Genomic DNA, 27,209 nt, shown 5'->3' on the forward strand with positions numbered 1-27,209 from the left:
TATTCTTGGTTCCCTCAACAGCTCTCCTCCTTTCCCTCTCTGCTTCCCTCAGCTTTAGGAGAATTCAGCTGGTAAGTTATGGCTATAATCACACTTTAAATACACCCGAGTGCACAGCACATGGAGCGAGCTCATGTTTGCAAAAAATAGGAGAAAAAAAATTACATTATGGAAAATAAATATATTTCTTACATTACAGTTGTGTGAAACTATGACTGAAGATAAAACTGGTGACATATTAGATGTGCTAAGTCAAGGCACTTGGAGTGATTTCATTCTTACAATAAATTGCATTATTATTTTTATTATAACTATTATTATTTAGTAGCAATGGCAGTGGAAGTAGTTGTGCCCTAGGATTATAAGGACATATACTATAACATATAACACTACAACAGCAATATGTATTTGGCAATGCTGTTTAATCATGACTAAATATTATTTGTATCAGGAAAGTATCTTTAATATTTCATTTTGTGAATATAATGAAAATGTAATGGAAGGAAAATTACGTATCGGGTGTAAAGGATAGCGTCAGTTCAGGGACAGCGGCCAATACTGCGAACATGTTCTGAGACTAGATCAGACATAAAACATGAAGCAAATCAGAATCTCACGATTTCTTATTATTTAAAAAAGTTTTTACGTTTCGAGAAAATAAGTTCCGGCCCCCAACAGACTGAAAGGGTTCCGACAAGAAAACTGACCTCATTGAAAGTGTCCGATTGCGTGTACCGACGAGCACAACGACGAGTATCTTGTTACTGGCTAGTGTCTTCATTTTGGACGACCAATCACGATAGCGATTGACACACCTCCTTAAAAAAATGGCGGCGTCCCGTATGTGCCAGGCAACCCAAGAACTTTCCTGTTCCAGTCGAGAAACTGCACGTTAAAGCAAACATGTCGGGTGAATACGTTTAATGTTCTTCAGAATGGGGCATTACCTGGCTAAGGTTTGTCATTTCCCATTGTATAAAATGGCGAGTGTTAGCAAGGTATCTTGTGAACGAGCTAGCTGGGTTGCTAACTTATGTTAATTCAAACATTTTGTGAAGCTAGCTGGACGCAAGCTGGATTGAATCAGGGCTACCGTTAGTGAGGTGTGGTTCGGTTTACTTTAGACTAGTTAGTCGACAGGTTATTCGATCAATTAACGAGTTCGCAAACTGTCCCTCTTTCACGTCAACGTCACGATGACTTATTGCATAAGGTTGATGAAATAAACGTTGTAACGACATAACTTTCCTTAACCTACCTTAGTCAATTACATTTTCCACTTGAGGAACTGTATGGTAGTGTAAGTTAGTACGTGCTCGCCCAAAGAAATGTGCTTTTGCAGTGTTATAGCCAACAATATCAAGATTGTAATCCCTGTTGCTTGCACATTTCTAGAGGCTTTCTTTAATGAACGATGTGCATTAAAACTGAGCATTCCTTGCAGCTTGATACAGCCGTAATGTCGGCCTACTTCGCTATATCAAGGCTGTGTTATACCACAGAATTGAACCTGTATGTTAAAAAGATGCTCGCATGTTTAAATCCCGGGTGAGCGGGGTAACCCATTTTTGCCTGTAGATGTCTAAATTTAAACGCCGAAATAAGGACGTCTGACTCCTGGAAGATAATACTTCTCCACCGTTCTCTGATCTCTCGTCATTGAAGAGGCGCTGAGCTGCCGTCATGCCGGGAGAGGATGTACGTCAGCGGAAGGGCGGTGGCAGGTCCAGAAAGGGCAAGTCTAAGGGGAAGGGTCGTCAGGCCGCCGGTGCCCTGGATCCCTTGGGGGCCAGTGTGGACCGGCAAGAGCAGCCTCTGTGCCCTGAGCTGTCTCCTGTCCTCCCCCCTAAAAAAACACTGGAGGAGAAGACTGCCAAGGCCAAGCTCGAGGAGGAGTCTTTTGCTGCCATCTGCTTCCAGGTGCTGTTCCCTTACCTGCTGGCTGGACTGGGAATGGTGATGGCTGGCATGGTGCTGGACAGTGTACAGGTATGTTCGACAGTCTTGGACACAGTCATTTTCAACAAGTGACCTAATTTGACTTTTGAATTGCGTCTCCAGCCCACAGTTTTATCCTTATAATTCTTCTTGACTGGGTCATGTAGATTCCCCTCCAAAAGTATTGGAACAGCAAGGTCAATTCCTTTGTTTTTGTTATACAACTGATAACTGAGTTCAAAAGATGTACATGAGATGGCAGATCCAAATTTCATCTTTTATTTCCTGATTCCTTTTTATTTCTAGATTTCTTACAAAATGTGATATGTTCCAAGTGGTTTATCAGACCACCCAATTTTTAAGTGAGTAAAAGTATTGGAACATGTGCCTGACAGGTGTTTCTTGCTGCCCACATATGTCCTGTTAGATTGATTGGTTAAACAATACCTAGTTCTGTATGTCTGCTCTTGGTTTTAGCTTTGGGTTTTGCCTATGAATCTATTGGGGATAGCTTGTTCAACAACTTGGAATGTCCTGAAAAAGAAAGAATACTGGCATACTGAGCAGCAGACAAACAGGTTGACCAAGGAAAACAACAACAGCATTTGATGACAGAAACATTATGAGAGCTGTGAAGAAAACCCCCAAAACATCAGCCAGTGACATCTCCACAGAGCAGGGGTGAAGGTATCTCAATCGACTGTTCAAAGAAGACTTAGAGAGCAGCAATATAGAGGCTATACCACAAGATGCAAACCACTCATCAGTAGTAAGAACTGGAAGTCAAGATTACAATTTGCACAGTACAGAAATGAGCCACAAAAGTTCTGGAACAAGGTTTTATGGACTGATGAAAGACCAGGATTAACCTCTACCAAAGTGATGGAAAGGCCAAAGTGTGGAAAAAGGGATCTGCTCATGATTCAAAATATACAAGCTCATCTGTGAAGCATTGTGGAGGAAGTGTCATGGCTTGGGCTTGCATGGCTGCTTCTGGAGTGGGCTCACTAATCTTTATTGATGATGTAACTAATGATGGTAGCAGCAGGATGAATTCGGAAGCCTACAAAAACATTCTGTCTGCCAACTTACAGAGAAATGCGTCCAAAATAATTGGGAGGAACTTCATCATGTGCAAGATAATGACCCAAACACTGCCAACACAACAATGGACTTTGTTAGGGAGAACCAGTTGAGCATGCATTTCACCTCCTGCAGAGGAGACTGAAGGGAAATGCCTCCTGAAACAAACAACAACTAAAAGCCTGGAAAACAGTTTGGTGATGTCAATGGGTCACATTGACAATTTTATTCAGATATTGCAAGCAAGGGATCTGCTACCAAATATTAAGTGTTATTTACTTTCAATAACTTAAATACTCTCTGTTCCCATACTTTTGCTCACCTAGAAATTGGGTGATCTGCTACCAAAGGTGCTATGATCTAAGTAGTTTAACACATCTAGGTGTAAATACCAGGAAATAAAAGCTGAAATTCTTCTTATGCATTGCAAGAACAAATGAATTTACCTTGCTGTTCCAATACTTTTGGAGGGGACTGTAGGTTGAATTTTCAAATCAGACTTTTTTTGACCCATTGAAAGCATGTCTAAATAAGCTCAGTCTCTGATGAGATAAAAAAAAAATTTTTAATTTTTTTTTTAAACTAAACAAATTTAATGATTAATTCAGATATTCATGTAACATGAAAACAGGACGATAAGCTCCCCATATCTTTCTGAGAATAGCCATATGTGTTTGTTAAATATCAATGCTTTGAGCAGTGATGTTTCTAATCCCTATTTAAGCCATTCAAAATGTCAGCCGAATGTCAACCTATTAAAAAAAGACTCGCTGTCTTAATATTAATTGCTCAAAACATCAAAGGATGTATGCAGATTGTACAAAGGTTTTTTTTCCTAAATCTTTGGAATATCTACACCAGTTTCACCAATCTACACCTTTCATCGTGCAATTCCTGAGACACCTCTAGGATAGAAGATCTAACTTCTTCTGATCCGGTCCAGGTTTTACTACATGCTGGTTCCTGCATAGAGTGGAGTGTTTCTCACAGGGCTTTCTGAAACTGGTGGGTGGAATGTCTTGAAGTATCTCATTTTATGGGTGTTTCCCGAAACATGTTGCAACTCTTTTGAATTAAAAACAAAAACAAAAAACAATTACATATAAAAACCTGAATTAAACGTATGGTACCTAAATCTATGCCCCTACCCTACCAGTAATGTGTGTTTTGGGAAAGTGATGTGCGGTTCTGCTTCTGCAAGTTGAATTTTTGTTGATTAAAAAGGCTGTTCAAACTACCTCAGTAAATTGGGTAACCTATTGTCTCGTTTCAATTATGTTAAAGAAAGTGCAATTTGTTAGCTCAAACTAGTCTTGATGTCATTCTGATTCCGTATTGTAAACACACCTTTAGAGTAGGCAAGGCTATCTTCAAGTAACTTTTTAGAGTTAGTCTTGGAAAAACTGGACGACCTGTAGCGTAGTGGTTAAGGTACGTGACTGGGACTCGCCAGAGTAGCCACCATAAGATCTGCACAGCTGTTGCGCCCTTGAGCAAGGCCCCTGCATTGCTCCAGGGGAGGATTGTCTCCTGCTTAGTCTAATCAACTGTACGTCGCTCTGGATAAGAGTGTCTGCCAAATGCCATTAATATAATCATGTTTTAGGAACATTGTGTTTTGGGAAACGCACATGTAACATTCAAGAGATATCTTGAAATTGTGTGTGAAGTATGCTCTGGATTTTCCAAGACACGTCACTATCGTGGATACTCCCCCCCCCCCCCCCCCCCCCCCCAGAGTATTACACCCTTGCATAGTCTTCTCTTAGTTTTTCAATTTGGAGAGTACAGTACATTGTACAGTCAGAAGGATTTGTAGTTTATGAACGGTGTATGAAAGGTGAGTACTATGCAAATTCCTTACCCTGTTCATGGTTGAGATGCGTTTCTCACAACTGGCACCTGACACGGGGATAATAAGGGTCTCTGTAGTGCTGCTAAAATGCTAAGGAGCAGATACCACTGTTTGGTAGACTAAAGGCCACAGCTTGATTCTTATGCTGGGAAAGACATTTCAAGAATATTTCAATTTCAAATTTCATATTATGTTGCTTGAGGGTAACATGTAACATCTCAGCTCTCAGTCACCCGCAAATTTAGTGACGATATTTCATTCCATACCCCTTACGTTTGATGACTGCATCGAGTCTATGACTCATGAACATCACAGGATTTCGTTTGCTGTGTGTTTGCTGGGGTTTTAGACTTCAGTTTCCTTTGGTTTGTTTTTTTTTTGTTGTCTCAACAAATGTTACCAATGATAGCCTATAGCCCATATCCTGATATCCATGGCTTTCCACTGATAAATAATTTCAGTAATATGGAGAAACTGTTGACAGTCATTTCCCCCAGTACTTATGCTAATTTGGAATAGGGAGGCTTGACTCATTCAATGGCATTGTTGTAATAAAGCCTATTTATATGTCTGTTTAAAAAAAACAAATGAAATAAATGCTGACATTCTGAATTTTGCCTCATCTTATTTTATTCGAAACACAAACTTGATTAGTACAGAGGAAAAAGAACCGATTTTACACAACTGTGCAATACATTTGCATTTACAGCTTTGAATAAAATAGAGGCAGAATATCACTGTCGCCAGGGAAAAACATTGTTTTTCTCAGTTTGTGTTCAAGGTGGGTAATTGGCTGTCAGGCCTGCTCCGGTGAAATATGACACGTTATCTGCAGCTTGGGCTGATTTTCTCATCGTGATTACTTTTGGTATTGTGCGATCCAGAAATGTTCCCCTGTCCTTGAAAACCCCCGCATAGTTTGACTGGTTTGTTTGCACCATGGCCAACAGGAACGTGCTGTGTACATTTCTGATGTCCCCCTGGAGCACTGCGAGTGACCGTTTTATGGATATTAGCAGACCTCTGTCCATATTCACCGTGTGAACCTGCCTGGTAGAGTGCATATAACCTTCAGAACCATTACTAAAAATACACTTCACTTGAAAGGCTTGGCCCAGGACCAGTTGGCTGACGTGGGATTTTAAGGCTCTGTACAGCAGTCACAGAGAAATGCTAGCAGCTTCTTTCGAGCAATTTTGAGTTTTTAAATTCCTTTTTTAAAATGCCTCCATTATTTTGAGCCTCCACCTTTGGCCAGGGTCACGGAAAAGGTTCTGAAGCACAGGCCCTCGGGTGACTCCCCTGCGGCAAGGACAAAATGGCCACTGGCAAACAGTGGTCCACCGTCTATCTGTAATCAGCTCCATGCCCCTGCTGTCTTTCTCGGTGTCCTTGCAGTGCGGCACGTCCTCTCTCTGCCATGCCTTTAATCTTTTTGCAGGCCAGGACGTTTAATGGACTGTGATGCATTCATGTTGAAGGAGATATTTCAGTTCCACAAAGTATAGGAAACACATTTCCGATATACTTTATCAAGTTCTGGGTGGGACTTCACTTATCTGTACATCTGCATCTCTCAGCTGATCCAGGTTACTGTTACAGACAACCATAGCGCCATGCACCCAGCAGCCATACCGCCATGCACTAAGCTAAGCAGCGGTGGGCTTGGTTAGTACTGAAACTGAGCAGCGGTGGGCTTGGTTAGTACTGAAGCTGAGCAGGTGTGGGCTTGGTTAGTACTGAAGCTAAGCAGCGGTGGGCTTGGTTAGTACTGAAGCTGAGCAGGTGTGGGCTTGGTTAGTACTGAAGCTAAGCAGCGGTGGGCTTGGTTAGTACTGAAGCTAAGCAGCTGTGGGTTTGGTTAGTACTGAAGCTGGGCAGGTGTGGGCTTGGTTAGTACTGAAGCTGAGCAGGTGTGGGCTTGGTTAGTACTGAAGCTGAGCAGGTGTGGGCTTGGTTAGTACTGAAGCTAAGCAGCTGTGGGTTTGGTTAGTACTGAAGCTGGGCATGTGTGGGCTTGGTTAGTACTGAAGCTGAGCAGGTGTGGGCTTGGTTAGTACTGAAGCTGAGCAGGTGTGGGCTTGGTTAGTACTGAAGCTAAGCAGCTGTGGGCTTGGTCTGCACTTGGATGGGAGACCTCCTGGGAAAACTAAGTTTGCTGGTAGTGGTGTTGGTGGGCTAGTAGGGGCGATCTTCCCTCTGGTCAAATAAACCCTAATGCCTAAATGCACTGAAGGCGGGGCACTGCTGTAGGAGACGCCATCTTTCGGAACAGACGTTAAGCTGCAAAGAGTAGGGGTGACCCCCAGTGCAATGGCTGGTGTTGCATCACCCAGGTGGGTGCCTCACGTGGTGGTGTTTAGGGCGAGTTTCCCCCTTATCACTGTTATGAGTGTTTTGAGTATGAGAAAAGCGCTATATAAAGTCAAGGAATTAATTATAAAGACAAGACATGGAATAAAAACAGCATTTCATTTCAAAATTTCAAATGCATAAAGACTTGGCAATATACAGAATTTAATGAAAATAACACCCGTCATATTGCATCAGAACTTATCAGAATATTTCTCATTATAGAAACTTACTGAATAATTCTGCTAGGAAAAGGATGGGACTGAGAAGATTGAAAGTTAATATTCAGACATGCACTTCATTTAGACTAGAAACTTTATAAGCGATAAACTGGAAGATTTTCCAAGGATTTCTTTCGCATGTGCTGGTGCCATTGAAATATGTCTTTTGTACTGAACATATGCAAAGCTAATGCAAGCAGTAGATTGTTTTACTCTGTTTCTCTGAGGTCATTGTTGAGGCTTGTGAAATATGTGCAGTAGAGCTTTGGGTCAGTATTGAGCGGCATTGGAGAGTCAGCTTGGTTATGGCCGGGTATTCTATTTCCACAGGTTTAGTTATGAACTGTGCAGTGTTTTCCATGAGGATTAATGTGAAATCTTGGCTCAATAATTACCACCATATCTGCCATCTGGAATAGCGGCCATTTTGTGCCAGAAGGCTCAACAGACATCAATGGAGGTGGAGTGGTTTTAATTAATTAGGCAATTAAAGGTGATGATTAGGGTGATGCTGGTTCTTTAATGAGGCTGGGGGGCCTGATATCTTCGCATGGTCCCACCTCTGCCTTCTCTTTGGGTGCCTGAGGGTTTTTTCAAATGCTTACAATTATTGTTTTGTACACCAGGGTGTTCCTCAGAGTAAAGAATGTTCCCTGTGTGTTTGTCTGCGTACAAATATGTGGGCGAGTGTTTGTGTGTATTTATGTGTCTGTGTATCAGTTTGTGAGTGTGTGTGTGTGTGTGTGTCTCTCAGTATAAAGGTGTTCTCCAGTAGAGCAGCATTAGAGGACAGTGCTCGAGGGCACGTCTCAGGGACGCTGCTCTGAATCCCGCCACTGTCTCCCCTGCTGACCTACGCCGGCGCATCTGCTGCTGCTGCCGCTAACTCTACCGCCGTTAGCTCTGCCGCCTCAAACTGTACTGCTGTTAACTCTGCTACTGTTAGCCCAACCGCCTCAAACTGTACTGCCGCTAACTCTGCTACTGTTAGCCCCACCGCCTCAAACTGTACTGCCGCTAACTCTGCTACTGTTAGCCCAACCGCCTCAAACTGTACTGCTGCTAACTCTGCTACTGTTAGCCCAACCGCCTCAAACTGTACTGCCGCTAACTCTGCTACTGTTAGCCCAACCGCCTCAAACTGTACTGCCGCTAACTCTGCTACTGTTAGCCCAACCGCCTCAAACTGTACTGCCGCTAACTCTGCTACTGTTAGCCCAACCGCCTCAAACTGTACTGCCACTAACTCTGCTACTGTTAGCTCAACCGCCTCTAACTGTACTGCCACTAACTCTGCTACTGTTAGCCCAACCACCTCAAACTGTACTGCTGCTAACTCTGCTACTGTTTGCCAACCACCTCAAACTGTACTGCCACTAACTCTGCTTCAGTTAGCCCAACCACCTCGAACTGTACTGCTGCTAACTCTGCTACTGTTAGCCCAACCGCCTCAAACTGTACTGCCACTAACTCTGCTACTGTTAGCCCAACCGCCTCAAACTGTACTGCCACTAACTCTGCTACTGTTAGCCCAACCGCCTCAAACTGTACTGCTGCTAACTCTGCTACTGTTTGCCAACCACCTCAAACTGTACTGCCACTAACTCTGCTTCAGTTAGCCCAACCACCTCGAACTGTACTGCTGCTAACTCTGCTACTGTTAGCCCAACTGCCTCAAACTGTACTGCCGCTAACTCTGCTACTGTTAGCCCAACCGCCTCAAACTGTACTGCCGCTAACTCTGCTACTGTTAGCCCAACCGCCTCAAACTGTACTGCCGCTAACTCTGCTACTGTTAGCCCAACCGCCTCAAACTGTACTGCTGCTAACTCTGCCACTGTTAGCTCTACTACTCTTCGTCTCTATATTCAGATTACCGCCAACTCTACCACCGCCAACTCTACCACCGCCAACTCTACCACCGCCAACTCTACCACCGCTAACTCTACCACCGCCAACTCTACCACCGCTAACTCTACCGCCGCTAACGCTACCGCCGCTAACTCTACCGCTGCTAACTCTACTGCTGCTAACTCTACTGATGGTAACTCTACTGCTGCTAACTTTGCAACTGCTGATTCTATCTCTATCGCTGCTAACTCTCTTGCTCCCTCTCCTGCTGCTGGGTGACCAATCACAAAGCACAATCACTCTGCTAGCTGCTATACACTTACAGCTGATAGCACCAACAGGACCAGACAGACCTGAGAGCGGGGGGGCTCGGCAGAGAGAGAGAGAGGGGGGGGCTGAAGAGAGAGGGGATGCAGTGGGAGGGAGGGAGAGAGAGCGTGAGAGAGAAAGACGACAGGAGAGGGAGGGAGGTAGAGGGAAAGAGTCACAGTAGAGGTGAGAGGGAGAAAGAAAGCAGAAGAGAGGGCGACAAACACAGATCAGAGGAGAGCGAGAAAGAGAGGACATATGAAAGGGTCACAGATACTGTGCTGACGCAGCAACCAGGAAGAGAGGAGCACAACCAGCACACCTATAGTCCGAGAGAGGGAGATACAGAGAGGGGGAGAGAGAGAGACGGAGAAGGGGATACAGTTACAGAGGGAACACAATGCAGCAGCATTCGTCCTGAGTGCGTGTTCCTCACAGGTACTGCACCTGTTTGATCACGCGGACGGACGGACGGACAGACGGACAGAGAGGGGGACCTGCATCGTTCTGCGTTTCCCTTGCTCCTCCGAGGATCCTCCCGTCCCGAGTCGCGCCGATTGGCCGGCCGTTACCACGGCGCCGGCTCGCGTCCCGTCGGACCCCGCCCCTCTCCCCGATGTCCCCGGGTCTGGTGCGATGGGGGCCGGGCAGGGGCCCAAAGCACAGGCTAAGCTAGGGGCCTCACTGGCGTGGCTTTGCCGGCGCACCTGGACCCTGCTGAGGGCCGGCGGAAGGAAGCCGTTCCACAGGAGCCCCTCGGCCGCCCGCCTGGTGGCCAGCGAGGCCTGAGGGGGCCCGGGGAGGGGGAGGGGGTGGTGGGCACGCTCCTGCCCCACCGACCTGGAGCAGTGCATCGTGGGACACGCCGCTCTGGTCTTCACCCTGAGATGAGCGTGAGGATTGGCTCCCAGCTGAAGGGGACTTTCGTGACACTCTTCTTCTCTCTGAACTGATCCGGTGAACTGTATCTTCTGTGGAACAGCAAGTAACTGAAAGGACCTCCAGTGACTTCCTGAAGTAGAGGGTGGGCGGGAGGGGGAGGACTGGAGAGGGCGGGGCTTGTTGGCAGTGGTTCAGAGCGGTTGGGAGCAGGCCAGGGCGGTTGGGTGTAGTCAGGGCGGTTCAGAGCGGTTGGGTGTAGTCAGGAGCAGTTCAGAGTGGTTGGGTGTAGTCAGGGTGGTTCAGAGCGGTCGTGAGTGGTTCAGACCGGTTTGGAGCGGGTCGGAGCGGTTGGGGGCAGTCAGGGCGGTTCAGACCGGTCGGGGAGCGGTTGGGAGCAGGGCTGGTTGAGAGCGGGCACAGGACGCAGGCGGGGGCCATGGTGACTCAGCTGCGGTTGGAGCTGAGCTACGAGGGCCGGAGGCTGCGGGGGTTCACCTGCAGTGTGACGCGCTGGGCCCCGGGCCCTGGGGCTGAGAGCTCGTGCTGCATCGCCACACAGGTGCTGCTGCCCTACCTGCTGGCGGGCCTGGGTCTGGTGGCCGCCGGCATCGTCATGGATACCGCACAAGTATGGGCCGCGAGTGTCTGTCCTGTTTACGTGTGTGAGCGTCCGTTGTGTGCGTGGGTGTGTGTAATGTATAATCCACTCTGTATCATCAACATGTCTGTATTTATGTAAGCTCATCTAGTCTCAGGCAGTGGCAGTGGCAGTGGCAGTGTGAGTGTGAGTGTGAGTGTGAGTGTGAGTGTGAGTGTGAGTGTGAGTGTGAGTGAGTGTTTGGGCTTTTTTGTCTGACTTTGTGTTGACTCATGAGTGAGTTGTTATTTCACTGTCATCATGTGACAGTGCGCACCGTCTTCTGCAGGAGGCTGCGCAGAAGCCAGCTCTTATCCAATCACAATTAAGTGTGCTCTGGATGCTTAAGCCCCACCCACAGAGGCAGGGCCAGGACCAGGAAGCCCATTGATCCCGATTGTTATCTGTTCCTTGTCATTTTCACGGTCATCTTGTAATTGATCTGACAGCCATTTTGAAATGAATAACCTCGTTAACATTAGCATTTTGAATGTGCTTTCACATGAGTGGATGAGCTGATTAAGGGCCGTTGCTAATTGGCTGGCTGCTTTTTCGTTCAGAACTGATGAAACACTGAGGCATCACTGGGTTCAGCAGGCAGCACTGCTTCCTGGGGTTTATACTCACCTTTTGATGTACGTCACTCTGGATAAGAGCGTCTGCCAAATGCCAATCATGTAATCTAATGTCATATTATGTAATTCATTATTGGGTTATATAGCTATATACAGCTGCTCTGGGTAACATTTACATGTTTCATAGAGTTATTGTATGTTTCAGTTTCATTACTAAAAATGTATTGAACAAAAGTAAGAAAGATAATACACATTATATTAATGTAGGCAATTCCACAGTAATGTCAACTTAAGCATGAAAAAATAAACTTACTTACTTCCCATTTAAATGTATTATGTCCCTTGTGGCCATTTTGAAATCTGATCAAATGTAGGCTAACGACAGGTAACGCTAAAATATATTTATTAGTCTCATTACCATTGAAATCAATGCTATTTGGCAGCCATCTTGCCATTCAAAACCATTTCAGATTCAGGTTTTCTCAATGTCAAACTGTGTCACATCCCTAACGCAATGTCGTCACATCCATAACGGTGGTATCTCCTCATAAAAATCAAGACATAAATATTTTCAAAATTGCTATTTTTATGTTCAGCCAAGCCTCCATTACATGGATATCAAACTTAATGCATTCAACTTAAAAATTCTGTGTTTTTTCGGGCCTAATAATTTATTTTGGCCCTTTACAATTCAAATAAATAAAAGAAGACATATGCAGTTAAACATACCTACATATATGTGTGCATATAGGTATCTAAATATTTAACATTAAAACTCTTAAAGCTGTGAAGACCATTTTCTGATAGTTACTGGTTTAGCTGGTTTAGTCCCTGGGTTTGATTTGCGCTTTATTGTACGTCACTCTGTATAAGAGTGTCTGCTAAATGACTGTAATGTAATGTAATGAATAGGGAATAGGTCATGAATTTAATTCCAGTTTATGCTCACCTTTTGTTTATTTTTGGTTTGTGTTCGGTGGGTCCCTCTGGTACTGTCTGGATGAAGGGCACACGGAGGTGTGTGGCAGGCGGGGGGTGTTGGGAGTGGGGGGTGTGGAAGGTGACTGCGGCAGGGTGTTTTGGAGTCGGAGACTGAATCCTAAGTGGGCGTGGGGCTGTGACGTTGAGCTGAACGGCAGGCCGGGGCGGAATGGGGCCCCCTCTCTCGGGATGGCTGCCCAGCAGCGACACCGCGGCTGACGGATTGAGAGGTTAAAAATAACCTCCGGTCCCCCTTCGGTACAGCACAGCGCATGCTTCAGGAGTGCTTTATTTATGCGCAGCTGTATTTTTAGACCCGTGCCTGGTGTGGAAGGCATGTTGGGGCTTTTGGCTCGGGTTCAATCTAAGCGCAGCGCGTTCTGCCGCCGGATCGGCCCCCGGCCCCCGGCCCCCGGCCCCCGTCAGGTGCTTTTCCGCTGCTCGCGCAACTTCGCAAACTTGCTGACGTACCCCGGGATGATAAATAATGTAGTTCTGAAGCACAATCTCTCTCGGTTCCATTTATAACGGGACGGTGGGACTTCATTAACGCGGAAATGTCTGCCGCTGAAGTGGGTTATTGATCTAAGAATTATGGGAATTGTTGTTGTGGGGTTGGGGGGGGGGGGGTGTGTTTGCCGGCTGGATCATGCCCGGGTTGAACTCCCGCCCACTAGGTGCGCTGTAGCCTAAACGTGTGCATAACACCCCGACGGCCAATAGGAATGAATTTGCAAGCAACGCTTGGCTTCTTTTCTGAAGCTCATTTCCTGGTCGTGTTGAGAGACGGCTCACTATTGCCACTGCGGTTGGCTAGGTCATTCATACTCGTTTTCAATGTAAAATTGTGCTAAAAATACAAAGTTGATCATTTTTACCCACAAGAAGATGTAGTCACAATCTGTTGTTTTCCTTTGTCGAATGCCTCCCCATGTGCCAATTTATTGTGCTAAGGCAATGCAGCAATACTTTGTGGATGAATCAGGGACAGATTACCTCACTCTCTCTCTCACACACTTAGTGGAGGAGCCACATCGGCTTCCCTGGTGCGCAGTCTCTGGCTCCAAACATGGCGGCGCCGGTAAACTTGACTTCCTGGTCCTAAGGATAGTCAGTGGGTGATATAACAGGCACATAATCCATTTTTAAACTGTCACACTTTTTTCAGTTGAGCTTATTTCGATTAAATTCTTAAATTATGTGTGTAGGCATGATTAAAATCACCGTCAGTGTAGCCGTTTCCTAGATATGGGGCAATGTCCCATATGAATGACTGGGACGCGCAAGGTCGGTGGTTCTAATCCCGGTGTAGCCACAATAAGATCCGCTCAGCCGTTGGGCCCTTGAGCAAGGCCCTTAACCCTGCATTGTTCCAGGGGAGGATTGTCTCCTGCTTAGTCTAATCAACTGTACGTCGCTCTGGATAAGAGCGTCTGCCAAATGCCATTAATGTAATGTGGGATATATGCGGATATATGACTTTGGGACGTCTCTTGAAGGTCAGGGTGTAATCTCTCAGTGTTTTCTGACATGCGGTTTCAGCACTGGGAGGTGTTTAAGAAGATTACGGAGGTGTTCATCCTGGTGCCGGCCCTGGTGGGGCTGAAGGGGAACCTGGAGATGACCCTGGCATCGCGTCTATCCACTGCGGTACGTGCTAATGTGCCTGTACTAACACACGTGTGCTAATGCGCCTGTACTAACACACATGTGCTAATGCGCCTGTACTAACACACGTGTGCTAATGCGCCTGTACTAACACACATGTGCTAATGCGCCTGTACTAACACACGTGTGCTAATGCGCCTGTACTAACACACACATGCTAATGCGCCTGTACTAACACACACATGCTAATGCGCCTGTACTAACACACACATGCTAATGCGCCTGTACTAACACACACGCCTGTACTGGTTGAGTGTGTGTCTGTGTTTGTGTCTGTCTCTGTCTGTGTGTCTGTCTGTGCTGGCAGGCTGCTGTAGGTGGTTGAGTGTGTGTGTGTGTGGTTGACTGTGTGCGTGTGTGTGTTTATGTGCATGCGTGTGCGTGCGTGTGCGTGTGTGCTGGCAGGCTAATGTAGGTGGTTGAATGTGTGTGTGGTTGGGGGTGTGTGTGTGTGTGTCTCTGTCTGTGCTGGCAGGCTGCTGTAGGTGGTTGACTGTGTGTGCGCGTGTGCGCATCTGTGCGCGCGTGTGTGTGTGTGCGTGTTTATGTGTGTGCCTGTGCACTGGCAGGCTGCTGTAGGTGGTTGACTGTGTGTGCGTGTGTGCGTACGTGCGTGTGTGTGTGTGAGTGTGTATGTTTATGTGTCTGCGTGTGTGTGCTGGCAGGCTGCTGTAGGTGGTTGAATGTGTCTGAGCCCTCCTGTCTCTCTCAGGCAAACACCGGACAGATGGATGATCCTGGTCAGCAGTGGACTATGGTGTGCAGCAACCTGGCCCTGATTCAGGTAAGTGCAATGCATCATATTACCTGACATCATTACATTGCATCATATTTCATCATTGCATGACGTTCATTTAGCCGATGTGTCTAATGACCTTCAACACACTTTCACGCGCTCTTACACACACACTCTCTCTCTTACACACACACACACACACACACACAAAGACCCACACAGTCACACACACACACAGTCACGCACATAGTCACATACACACAAATTCACAGACCCACACAGTCTCACACACACACACACACACACACACACACACACAGTCTCACACACACACACACACACACACACACAGTCACACACACACACACAGTCACACACACACACACAGTCACACACACACACACAGTCACACACACAGTCACACACACACACACAGTCACACACACACACACAGTCACGCACACACACACACACACACACACACACACACACACACACTCACGCACACACACACACACACACACAGTCACGCACACACACACACTCTCTCTCTCCAGAGCATGGGCACAGTGCAGGAGAGGACACAGAAGGTGTGCTGACGCTCTCTCTCCCCAGGTGCAGGCCACAGTGGTGGGCTTCCTGGCAGCTTTGGCGGCGGTGGGGCTGGGTGCGCTCTCCCGAGGCGGAGTGGAGCTGGACCAGGCCGCTGTGCTGTGTGCCAGCAGTGTGACCACGGCCTTCGTGGCGGCTCTGTCCTTAGGTAACCCCGCCATCTCCTCTCCCGCCACAGTGCTACCGTCCTAACACGCTGGCGTGCTATGGCACCGCTAGGGAGCCTCTGTCAGATTAGCGCATACCAGCCGAGCACCGGGCCTGGTGTGCAGAGATGGTTCAGTTAGGGCTGGTCTTTGGAAACTGGCTGCTGAGTCATGCCCTACTTTTTTTTTTTTTTTTTCTCAGTAGCAGGAGATTTGTTTTATTCTTCGCACTGTAGCTGGCTCAGCAGCTGGTGTTCCTATGGACCCAACACCGATGACTCTCATAACACGCTGGAGCGCAGCAGGGAGTTAATGGCACACATAGACTTACACTGGGGGCTACTGCACACTTCCTGCCAGAGCTATAGGAGCTGTGAGGATGCAGTGCGTTTACCTCAGTTCTGTGTGCTGTCTGAGTTCAGTGGCCAATGTGCTAACAGGCATGCAATCCATTTATTAACCTGGATATTTTAGAGAAGGTGTAGCTCTGTTGCTCGATGGTTTAAAATGAATGTTTTAGAGAAGGTTCAGCACTTTACTCTATGGTTTAAGATGGATGTTTTGGAGAAGGCTTAGTACTGTGTTTGATGGTTTAAGCTAGGTGATTCAGAGAAGGTTTAGCTCTGCGCTCGATGGTTTAAGCTAGGTGATTCAGAGAAGGTTTAGCTCTGTGCTCGATGGTTTAAGCTAGGTGATTCAGAGAAGGTTTAGCTCTGCGCTCGATGGTTTAAGCTAGGTAATTCAGAGAAGGTTTAGCTCTGTGCTCGATGGTTTAAGCTAGGTGATTCAGAGAAGGTTTAGCTCTGCGCTCGATGGTTTAAGCTAGGTGATTCAGAGAAGGTTTAGCTCTGCGCTCGATGGTTTAAGCTAAGTGATTCGGAGAAGGTTTAGCTCTGCGCTCGATGGTTTAAGCTAGGTGATTCAGAGAAGGTTTAGCTCTGCGCTCGATGGTTTACGCTAGGTGATTCAGAGAAGGTTTAGCTCTGCGCTCGATGGTTTACGCTAGGTGATTCAGAGAAGGTTTAGCTCTGCGCTCGATGGTTTAAGCTAGGTGATTCAGAGAAGGTTTAGCTCTGCGCTCGATGGTTTAAGCTAGGTGATTCAGAGAAGGTTTAGCTCTGCGCTCGATGGTTTAAGCTAGGTGATTCAGAGAAGGTTTAGCTCTGCGCTCGATGGTTTAAGCTAGGTGATTCAGAGAAGGTTTAGCTCTGCGCTCGATGGTTTAAGCTAGGTGATTCAGAGAAGGTTTAGCTCTGCGCTCGATGGTTTACGCTAGGTGATTCAGAGAAGGTTTAGCTCTGCGCTCGATGGTTTAAGCTAGGTGATTCAGAGAAGGTTTAGCTCTGCGCTCGATGGTTTAAGCTAGGTGATTCAGAGAAGGTTTACCGCTGCGCTCGATGATGCGGCTTTGCCCCTCTCTGGGATTCAAACCCGTAACCTTTCTGCAGGTCTGGTCATGATCGGGGTGATCATCGGGTCCAGGAAAGTGGGCATCAACCCCGACAATGTGGCCACGCCCATCGCCGCCAGCCTGGGGGACCTGATCACATTGTCGCTGCTGGCCGGAGTGAGCAGCGCCCTCTACCAGTACAGAGGTGGGACTGCAGCTCAGGCTCCAGGGCCGGTCTGGCACTGCCTTACGCCGCCTGTCCCATGATGATTCAGACCAAACATAGTTTTGCTACAGAGAGCAGCATTCTTTTGATTGGTTCAAAAATGTTGGTGATTGACAGGCCCTTGTAACTCTGCCTGTTACTGGGGTTCATGACAGCTTGCTCTCCCTTTTGAATCCATTCCGGTAGTGATGTAATGTTTGGGAGCAGGGGGAACAGGAGTATTGGACATGGGAGGAGTGTTTTGGTTTCAAAATGCTTTTCTGCACTTTACTGGCTTTGCCCTATACAATCCCACATTTTCAGCACAAAACCCCTATAAAATCCTGCACTTATTGTAGATATTGTAGATAATGAAATAGTCTCAAAAACCAGGCAAGATCAATCGTGTGCAGAACTGCCTTTGAATCCAAAACAATTACGTTTTTGACCCAGAACACTTCAGAAACGATAAGGGGAGACAGTTGCCCATTATAAGAAGGCGGGGCAGATTCTTGATATCAAGAATTACATTGTAAACTAATTATAATTCAAGCTTTTTTCCCATTCATTTCAATGAGGCCTTTCATTCTTTACCATGAACGTAATGTTAACTAGTTAAAATCTATTCTTTATCAATAATTGTATTTTCAATAGTTTAAATTAAAATGTCCTATTTTAACGAGTTAAAATTAAATTGTTGATATCAAGAATTTGAATTATAACTTGTTAAAACTGAATTCTTTATCAAAAACCAGTTGAATAAAAGCTTAAACGGCTTGCCATAGTTGTATGACTATCAGACTTTACTTGCAGTTGCAATGTGGGTCCATCAGATGGCAGCAAAGTTTAGGCTCAGAATGTGTTCTTTAATTTGTGCTGAACATTTACATATTTTAGTTATTTATCAGCTACATTTTAGCAGATGCTTTCAATACAAAGCGACTTACATTCCTCAAAGTGAAAAGTATCAAATCCATACATGGCAAAACGTGCATGTACAGCAGTTATAACTGAAAACGTGCAAGTGGTATCTACAGTGTGTCCGAGGTATCTACTGTGTGTGTGTGTGTGTGTGTGTGTGTGTCGAGTGAGGTATCTCTACTGTGTGTGTGTGTGTGTGTGTGTCGAGTGAGGTATCTCTACTGTGTGTGTCAGCAGTGAGGTGTCTACTGTGTGTGTGTGTGTGTGTGTGTGTGTCGAGTGAGGTATCTCTACTGTGTGTGTGTGTGTGTGTGTGTGTCGAGTGAGGTATCTCTACTGTGTGTGTGTGTGTGTGTGTGTGTCGAGTGAGGTGTCTACTGTGTGTGTGTGTGTGTGTGTGTGTGTGTGTGTGTCGAGTGAGGTATCTCTACTGTGTGCGTGTGTGTGTGTGCGTGTGTGTGTGTGTCAGCAGTGAGGTATCTGTACTGTGTATTTGAGATGTGGTATCTGTATTGTGTGTTTGAGGTGTGGTATCTGTACTGTGTGGTGTCTATACTGTGTTTGAAGTGAGGTGTCTGTATTGTGTTGCAGAGCTGTGGTACCTGTCTCCCCTGGTCTGTGCACTGTTCTTGGGGCTGATCCCGTTCTGGGTGGTCATCGCTAGCCGCAGCCCGCAGATCCAGGAGGTCCTGAGGTCGGGATGGCAGCCTGTCTTAGTGGCCATGTCAATCAGCAGGTACTGGAGATATCCCAGGGATGGGAGGGTTAGCAGGGACTGGAGGTATCCCAGGGAAGGGAGGGGCAGCAGGTACTGGAGATATCAGGGATGGGAGGGGCAGCAGGTACTGGAGATATCAGGGATGGGAGGGGCAGCAGGTACTGGAGATATCAGGGATGGGAGGGGCAGCAGGTACTGGAGATATCAGGGATGGGAGGGTTCTGTGTTAGGGGTCTGTGTTTCACCCCTCCCTGGTGACACCTGCTGGTAGATCAGGAGCCTGGGGTCTGCAGGCTAAAGCTGCTCATGAAGTGTCCTCCTCCGACTCTGCTCTGTGTGGGCGTGGCTGTGGGTTACTGTGGAGCCGCTTCCCCCCCCCCCCCCCCACATTCTTTACCACACCCGTTCCTCAGTAACACCCGTCATCTACTCACACGTCTGCTGCTGTTGCACGGCTACGCTGAGAGGCCGCTCGGGGGTATTTAGTTTGGGGTTTTATGCGAGGGGTGTTCCTGAAAGACTGCCGACCCATTACCGTGTGTGTGTGTGTGTGTGTGTGTGTGTTTGCGTGTTTGCTCTCCTTCCTTAGCATTGGCGGGCTCATCCTGGACCGGACGGTGAGCGACCCCAACTTCGAGGGCATGGCGGTGTTCACCCCCGTCATTAATGGTAAGAGGACACCCCGCCTACCGTCTTAGCTGTAATGGAAGTTAGAACTAGCTTCTGCGAGATGAAGTATACGGATCTTTCAGGGGGAAGGGCGGAGAGGCGAAGTGGGGGGGTGGGGGGGTGTCAAATGAGGATGCACGTTGCCGTGTGAAAAGGATATCGATTGGAGGGGAACGGAAAATTGACATTTGATCGACAAACACAGCCACTGGTACATAGCGACGTAAAATCTCGTTTTCCGGGAAAGGGATGAAAAAAAACAACAACAACTTTGGTGTGAAAATACACCAGTATTACAATTTTATCATTTCTTTTGTAATATATACTTTAAGACGTGTACGTATGGCACGTATATGCAGTACATCCTGGAAAATCTTGAAAAGGTCTCGGTGCGGTGGTGAAATATCCCTTACAGATAAATCTTTCAAGTGAATCCAACTCTTGATAGTGTGCACATCGCTGATACTGAACTCATAGAAACTGTGTTGATGTAGCACCAAGGTGTAGAAACCTTTAGTTGTTATAACAGTCATGGTCTTCGTAATACCATATGTAGTAGTAGTCCTAAGTAGCAATATTCGTAATGGTAGTAGTAATAGTAGTTGCCTTTAGTTGTTGTAATAATAGTAGTTGTAGCCTTAGTAGTAGTAATATTGGTAATTGTAGTTGATTTATGACAGACAGGAAAGTTAATATAATCGTTAAATTGCATTATTACATACAGCTGACAATGGACTTTTACAAAAATATTGAAAAGGGGCCAAGAGCAACAGTTGATACAATATTAGCATTCTTGACAGGAAATGGACACTGCTTTAGCCGCTCTTGCGCTCCTGTGAACATTGCAGTGCTTCAGACTCGGTGCTGCTGGACAAGAGAACCACAGGGCCTGGGGTGGGCAGTGCATGCTGGGTAAACTGAGCGGTAGCACACACAGAGCTGGCTTACTGAGTTACTGAGTTACTGCGTCATGTCAGTGGTCTGTGATGCCCTTCCTGCGTGCTGTCGAACACACGACCGAACAGGAAGTGAAGGGCAGATGACCACTCTCTTTATCACAGAACGATGTCAAGGTTTTAGGCAATGAAACTTCATTTCTGGTACAGAGAGTTCAAGTGATGTCTTTCCTTTTTTGTTTTTTTGTTATCAAGGCACACGTGTGTGTTTTTGTTTCAGTGCCTTGGAAGAAATGTATACAATTAACTCTTACCATTTTTCAAAAGATGAGCCTCATGGTTTTCTTTAGGCAAAGAAAATGTAATAGTAGGAATATATTGTTTTGTTGGCATTCAAAGATACGAAATGATAGAACATTCGTAATTGGTTTCAGATGAGGGGAGTTGGTTGAGGGAGCTCGTAGAGTAGTGGGATAAGTCCTCGCAGGTGGGACGGCATTTTAAATCATCTGGATGAAGAGGTTCACAGAGCGGCCCCACATAATCTTTCCAGAAAGATCCAGAGGGAAGAAAACAGTATGAATGAGATCGCCTATGCCGCCAAACTGAAGCGGTTGGAGGCAGAGCCCCTGTCATTATGAAAGGCCGACTGCGGCGCAAAAGAGGAACAGGGCGGGGCCTGTCTTTCCTGAAAGTGGTGTGTCTGCGGTCAGGTGGGTCGGGCACACGCCCTCTTATGCTCTTATCCCTCTGTTATTTGTTGGGAAATGGAAGCGTGTTCCTGCCTCCATATCCCCGTCTCCCTCTGTTCTCAGGATCGCACAGGTTCTAGGTCATGACCCTTGACCAGAAGGCGCTCTCGTACCTCAGAACAGCCGTTCCCAACCTCAGTCCCAGAGACCCTTGCATATGCTGAACCTGGGGGCCCCCAGGAGCAGCATACGCAGGGGGGGCCCCAGGACCAGCATACACAGGGGTCCCCAGCATCAGCATATGCAGGGGTCCCTAGGACTATGGTTGGGAACCGCTGCCTTAGACCTGGGTAATTAAACTCAAGCACAGTCTGTAAAACTTTTTATTGCATGCGCTAGAGACTAGGCCCTATGCGTGAATGTTTGACAGATCACGGATGAATTGCTTCATTCAGCTTTATTTTAAATTTTTTCTAGCATGGACAAGGGAGAGGAACATTAGATACGTTTTCAATTGTGGGCTTTTTACTTTTTCAGAAGGTTTCTAGTGTGGGTGCGGGAGAGGGGGCTTGTATGCCACGGATCACTCAGTGTAACGTATGATTTTGCTGAAAGATATATTTGAAAGATTTGGGAGTGAACTGCAGATTTTGGCAGGATAAGGGTCTTAAAGTAAATGCTGTAGCTCCTCGGTGCGGTCTGTTGGACAGAGGACCAGGGGATTGGGTCTCGCAGCAGTAAGGACTGCCTGTGTGGCCTGGGTCCAGGCTGCTGCCACCCCGCACCAGGGAAGGCTCCTGCTGCGCTGGCGGGGCTGGGTCTGGGGGCCCACGCGCAGGGAAACGAGCTGGTAGCCAGGAGGGCGTGGGTTCGGGTCCTGTGCTAGGTTCCAAGAAGGGTGCAGGGTTGAGCTCTTAACGGATCCAGGATCGAGTGGTGCAGGGTTGAATACCTGGGGGGTGTGGTCGAGCAAGGTACCAAGCCTGAGTTACCCCAGCTCATATCCGACAAGCCTGAACTCCACCAGCTCATACCCAGCAAGCTTGAACTCCACCAGATCATACCCAGCAAGCCTGAACTACAGTCGTCCCCCCCCAAATGTATTGGAACAGCAAGGTCAATTCCTTTGCTTTTGCTCCACACTGTAGTCAATTTCAGCTTTTATTCTTTATTTCAGCCGGTAGATTTGTAAAACAACTTAAAACATATGACCTTTTGTATCAGACCACCAATCTTTAGGTGAGCAAAAGTATTGGAAAAGGCAGGTGTTGTGCCCAGATGTGTCCTGTTAGATTAAACAGTAAATAGTTTGGAATGTCTACTCTTGATTTTAGCTTTTGGGTTTGATGAACCAACATGAAGACCAGAGAGCTGTCTTTGGGAGAAAAGCAAGCCATTTTGAAGCTTAGTAAAGAGGGGAAATCAATCAGAGCCATTGCACAAGCATTGGGGATAGCTTGTACAATATCTTGGAATGTTCTGAAAAAGAACGATACCGCTGGCATACTGAGCAATATCGAACCGTAGGTTGGATGTTGAGAAGTATCACATGCAGATGTTTTCAGTTTACCGATTATAGCTCTGCTTGGCTTCTGGCATTACATTTACATGACAGATCTACTTGCATTTTGAGCTGAGACGCTTATCCTGAGCAAATCTCCCTCTGCCCCTCTCCCACCCCCTCTCTCTTCCTCTGCCTCTCTTCCCCTCTCCCTCAGGTGTGGGGGGGAACCTGGTGGCGATTCAGGCCAGTCGGATCTCCACATACCTGCACTTCTGGAGCATTCCCGGGGTGCTGCCGCACAAGATGAGGCAGCACTGGCCCAACCCCTGTGCCACCTTCTTCTCTGCAGGTGACGCCTCAAAATGGCCACCTGCCCGAAGCCTGTGCACTTTTCACACACCGTATTCCTTGCATTTTCTGATATTCACACTGTTCACTGGTTATCCTGTCATATTACTGCCATCATTCAGGACCCCTGGAGCCAAAGTGGCCCGGCCACTCAGAGCCTCGCTGACCGGTTAAAGCAGCTCAATACACAGTTAGCTCACCACGCCAACTTTCTTCGGTCTGAGCTTGTAGCTGAAAACAAAATCGGCAGGGCTGCAGCCATCCGGGGGTGCAGGCCTAAGTCCAGTGATTTGTTTGTTCCTTCAGCAATGCAGCTAAAAGCCAAGGCCCCAAACATTGTGTTCCTTTGGTATGATTGGTGACGGTGCTATCCTAGCTTGCGGTACCCACCCGTGACCTCCCTCCCCAGGGGTCAACTCCAGGTCAGCCAGGGTGCTGTTCCTGCTGGTGTGCCCGGGTCACCTGGTGTTCCTCTACACCATCCACCTGCTCCAGGGAGGCCACACCCCCATCACCCTGCCCTTCATCTGCTGCTACCTGTGTGCGGCCCTGCTCCAGGTACACCCCTCCTCTTCCTCCCTCTCTTTAACCCCTGGATTCTGTTTTAATGCATGTACCTGGGGCGCAGCTCAGGAAATAAAGCTAATGTAATTGCTACTCAAGTTTCAAGGTTACCCAAGGTTAACATTTTTCACATATGCATGTTTACTGTAGCTAGTAGTAAAATATGAGTACTTCCTTAGTGCTAGGGGTATTAGACTGTGCTGGAGGCATGTGGATTCTGCTGGGGGTATATAGACACTGTTGTGCTGGGGTTATGTACTCTGTGCTGGGGGGTATATAGACTCTGTGCTAGGGGTATTTAGACTGTGCTGGAGTTATGTAGACTGTGCTGGGGGTTATGTAGACTCTGTGCTGGGGGTTATGTAGATTCTGTTGTGCTGGGGGTTATGTAGACACTGTTGTGCTGGGGGTTATGTAGACCCTGTTGTGCTGGGGGTTATGTAGACACTGTTGTGCTGGGGGTTATGTAGACACTGTTGTGCTGGGGGTTATGTAGACTCTGTGCTGGAGGTTATGTAGACACTGTTGTGCTGGGGGTTATGTAGACTCTGTTGTGCTGGGGGTTATGTAGACTCTGTTGTGCTGGGGGTTATGTAGACACTGTTGTGCTGGGGGTTATGTAGACGCTGTTGTGCTGGGGGTTATGTAGACGCTGTTGTGCTGGGGGTTATGTAGACACTGTTGTGCTGGGGGTTATGTAGACATTGTTGTGCTGGGGGTTATGTAGACAATGTTGTGCTGGGGGTTATGTAGACACTGGTGTGCTGGGGGTTATGTAGACACTGTTGTGCTGGGGGTTATGTAGACTCTGTTTTGCTGGGGGTTATGTGGACACTTCCTGCTGCGATGACTCAGCAGTTTGAAAATAAACAGCAGAGCGAGACAGTGTGATTACAGAGTGAGCGTGACTCATCGCTCTGCGGCAGGGCTCCCACAGGCTAAATCTAAGCAGCACAGCCGTCGACAATGTCATTACACTGAACAACAGGCTAACAACCTACAATTACTGTGTGGTTTTGAGGTCTGAGTTGTCGTGAGCTCTGAGTGTGGTCATGTGGTCGTGAGCTCTGAGTGTGGTCATGTGGTCGTGAGCTCTGAGTGTGGTCATGTGGTCGTGAGCTCTGAGTGTGGTCATGTGGTCGTGAGCTCTGAGTGTGGTCATGTGGTCGTGAGCTCTGAGTGTGGTCATGTGGTCGTGAGCTCTGAGTGTGGTCATGTGGTCGTGAGCTCTGAGTGTGGTCGTGTGGTCGTGAGCTCTGAGTGTGGTCGTGAGTGTGGTTTTGCCGTTTGGTCCTGTAGGTGGGGATCTTGCTGTACATGGCTGACCTCCTGGTGCGGCTGATGTGGAGGCGGAGCCTGGACCCAGATAACTTCTCCATCCCGTACCTGACAGCGCTGGGGGACTTGCTGGGGACAGGCTTCCTGGCCCTCTGCTTCCACCTGCTCACGCTGGCCCAGGGGCCCGGGCTGTGAGGGACCGCCCCCCTGCCCACGCCCCGTCTCCTGCACCACACACACACACACACACACACACACACACTCATACACTCATACACTCACTCACTCACACTCACTCACTCACTCACTCACTCACTCACTCACACATACACATTCTCACACACTCACACATACACATTCTCACACACTCACACACACACATTCACACACACACACACACACACACATCTCCACCCAGGAGCAGCGCAGCTGAGACCTCTCTCCACAGCTGGGTCACGACCCCTGACCCTTTTGGACCCCTTAACCTGCGACCTTTTGCAGAGGTCAAGGATCCATGCGCTGTTCATCGAACCTCTGCTGCTGAAGGGCAGACGCATACAGACACATACAGACTCACACAGACCACAAACAGACGCACAGACATGCATACAAACACACAAACACACAAAAACAAACAATCACACACACAGGCACTCACAGATGCACACACACTACTGTGGGACCGGTCACAGACTTGAGGAACTGAACAGGGGTCCTGTAGACCCCGGCCAGGTTTCCATTCTCATTCTGCCTTTAGCTGGAGCAGCTAGGCTTCATAGCGCTGGTGTCCCACCCTGAAGAAAATGCCACAGCATGTGCTCCTTACAGGGGGTGGACAGAGAGAGAGTTTGGGACAGATCTCACAGGAGTTCCTGAAGCTCTCATTCCCTGTAGTTTTTCAATAAGGCTTTCCGTCACAAAACTAGGCTTTCCATCACAAAACTAGGCTTTCCGTCACAAAACTAGGCTTTCCATCAAAAAAACTAGGCTTTTCGTCACAAAACGAGTCCAACGTACGCAACAGAGAATCAAAGTTATAAAGGCGCTTTTCTGTATTACAAGTAGCCTATATTTTTGTCCGTAACGAAGTAGGTAATGTATTCAGCCTGCCGTAGACTGAAGCTTGCTGCTCTCATGGTGTTTGCTGTCGACCCCTGGCAATCGATGCAGAATATGCAGCGGTTGTACTGTATGCACACGCTAATTTAATTTTCACTCGGAAACAAGTTTATGAATGGGAACTCTCATCCATATAATAATACTAGCAGACGATACTTAGTAATAATACTAAGTCGAGTAATTGGAAAGGTTGTGGTGTTAGTTACGTTTACTTGAATAACTGGACAAACCTAGGTCCAGATGCCAGTGGCTTATGTTTTCAGTATCATGGTGCCTCGTCTTGTCCATCCGGATGTTGAATTGGTTCATTGGGTGTCCAAGTTTTACCTCCATTACATTCAGACTTGTACGTACAGCTTCTGTTTTATGTGCCGTCTGTGTATGTGGTTATAGAGAGTAGCCTACATGCACTGTAGACCGTATACCTGTCTAACATACAGCGCAATTTGTTTTCATTTACAGTAAACGCAGTTGAGATATTTGTCCGAATAAAATATTTATCTTGTATCTTAATGTTCTTGTAAGTATATTTTTGAAGTCAGTAACTGAAATCTAATAAATACAGGTATAACTTTTGTGTGTACTGTATATTGGAATGTAGATGAAATTAGAGCTGTTTTCTGCCAAATCAGTATATTTATACACACAGGAAAATACTAAATATAAATGTTATATATAGCCCCCTCCAAAAGTATTGGAACAGCAAAGCCATTTCCTTTGTTTTTGCAATACACTGAATGCATTTTGGATTGAGATAAAAAGATGAACATGAGAGTTCAGAATTTGAGCTTTTATTTCCTGGTATTTACACCTAGAGGCGTTAAACCACTTAGGACATAGCATATGTATAAGACCATGCAATTGTTAGGTGAGCAAAGGTATTGTAACAGAGAGTATTTAAGTAAATGAAAGTCAATAGCACTTAATATTTGGTAGCATATCTCTTGCTTGCAATAACTGCATCAAGCCTGCGATATCAGCAAACTGTTGCATTCTTCTTTTGTGATGCTTTTCCAAGCTTTTACTGCACTCTTTCGGTTGATGTTTTTTTCTTGGCCA

At 47.0% G+C, this 27,209-nt stretch overlaps 1 protein-coding gene and 1 gene segment (V, D, J or C); both read left to right on the forward strand.

The window, feature by feature from the left end:
• On the forward strand, positions 1-26,725 carry LOC133138115 (solute carrier family 41 member 1). Of its 3 annotated transcripts, none has more exons than XM_061256598.1 (11): positions 1-71; positions 1,666-1,989; positions 14,227-14,334; positions 15,065-15,136; positions 15,704-15,848; positions 17,295-17,441; positions 18,954-19,098; positions 19,670-19,749; positions 23,056-23,190; positions 23,599-23,747; positions 25,053-26,725. In XM_061256598.1, exons 2-11 carry the CDS (start codon positions 1,684-1,686, stop codon positions 25,224-25,226), a joined length of 1,461 nt encoding a protein of 486 aa, XP_061112582.1. In that variant the 5' UTR covers positions 1-71; positions 1,666-1,683; the 3' UTR covers positions 25,227-26,725. The 3 variants fall into 3 exon arrangements, with proteins under 3 accessions (XP_061112582.1, XP_061112580.1, XP_061112583.1); XM_061256596.1 differs by lacking the exon at positions 1-71 and adding an exon at positions 809-956; XM_061256599.1 differs by lacking the exons at positions 1-71; positions 1,666-1,989 and adding an exon at positions 10,703-11,119.
• Positions 1-27,209, forward strand: part of LOC133138129 (Ig kappa chain V-III region MOPC 63-like) — a 340,842-nt gene that overhangs the window by 231,176 nt on the left and 82,457 nt on the right.

The sequence above is a fragment of the Conger conger genome, chromosome 10 (genome assembly GCF_963514075.1).
Source record: "Conger conger chromosome 10, fConCon1.1, whole genome shotgun sequence".
Classification (NCBI taxonomy): domain Eukaryota; kingdom Metazoa; phylum Chordata; class Actinopteri; order Anguilliformes; family Congridae; genus Conger; species Conger conger.

Excerpts from the sequence above, each read along its gene's own strand:
- LOC133138115 (XM_061256598.1), top strand. The coding sequence starts at position 1,684 with ATGCCGGGAGAGGATGTACGTCAGCGGAAGGGCGGTGGCAGGTCCAGA. Across the intron at positions 15,849-17,294 it reads CGTGGCGGCTCTGTCCTTAG|GTCTGGTCATGATCGGGGTG; the intron begins GTAACCCCGCCA and ends ACCTTTCTGCAG. Across the intron at positions 23,748-25,052 it reads TGTGTGCGGCCCTGCTCCAG|GTGGGGATCTTGCTGTACAT; the intron begins GTACACCCCTCC and ends TTGGTCCTGTAG.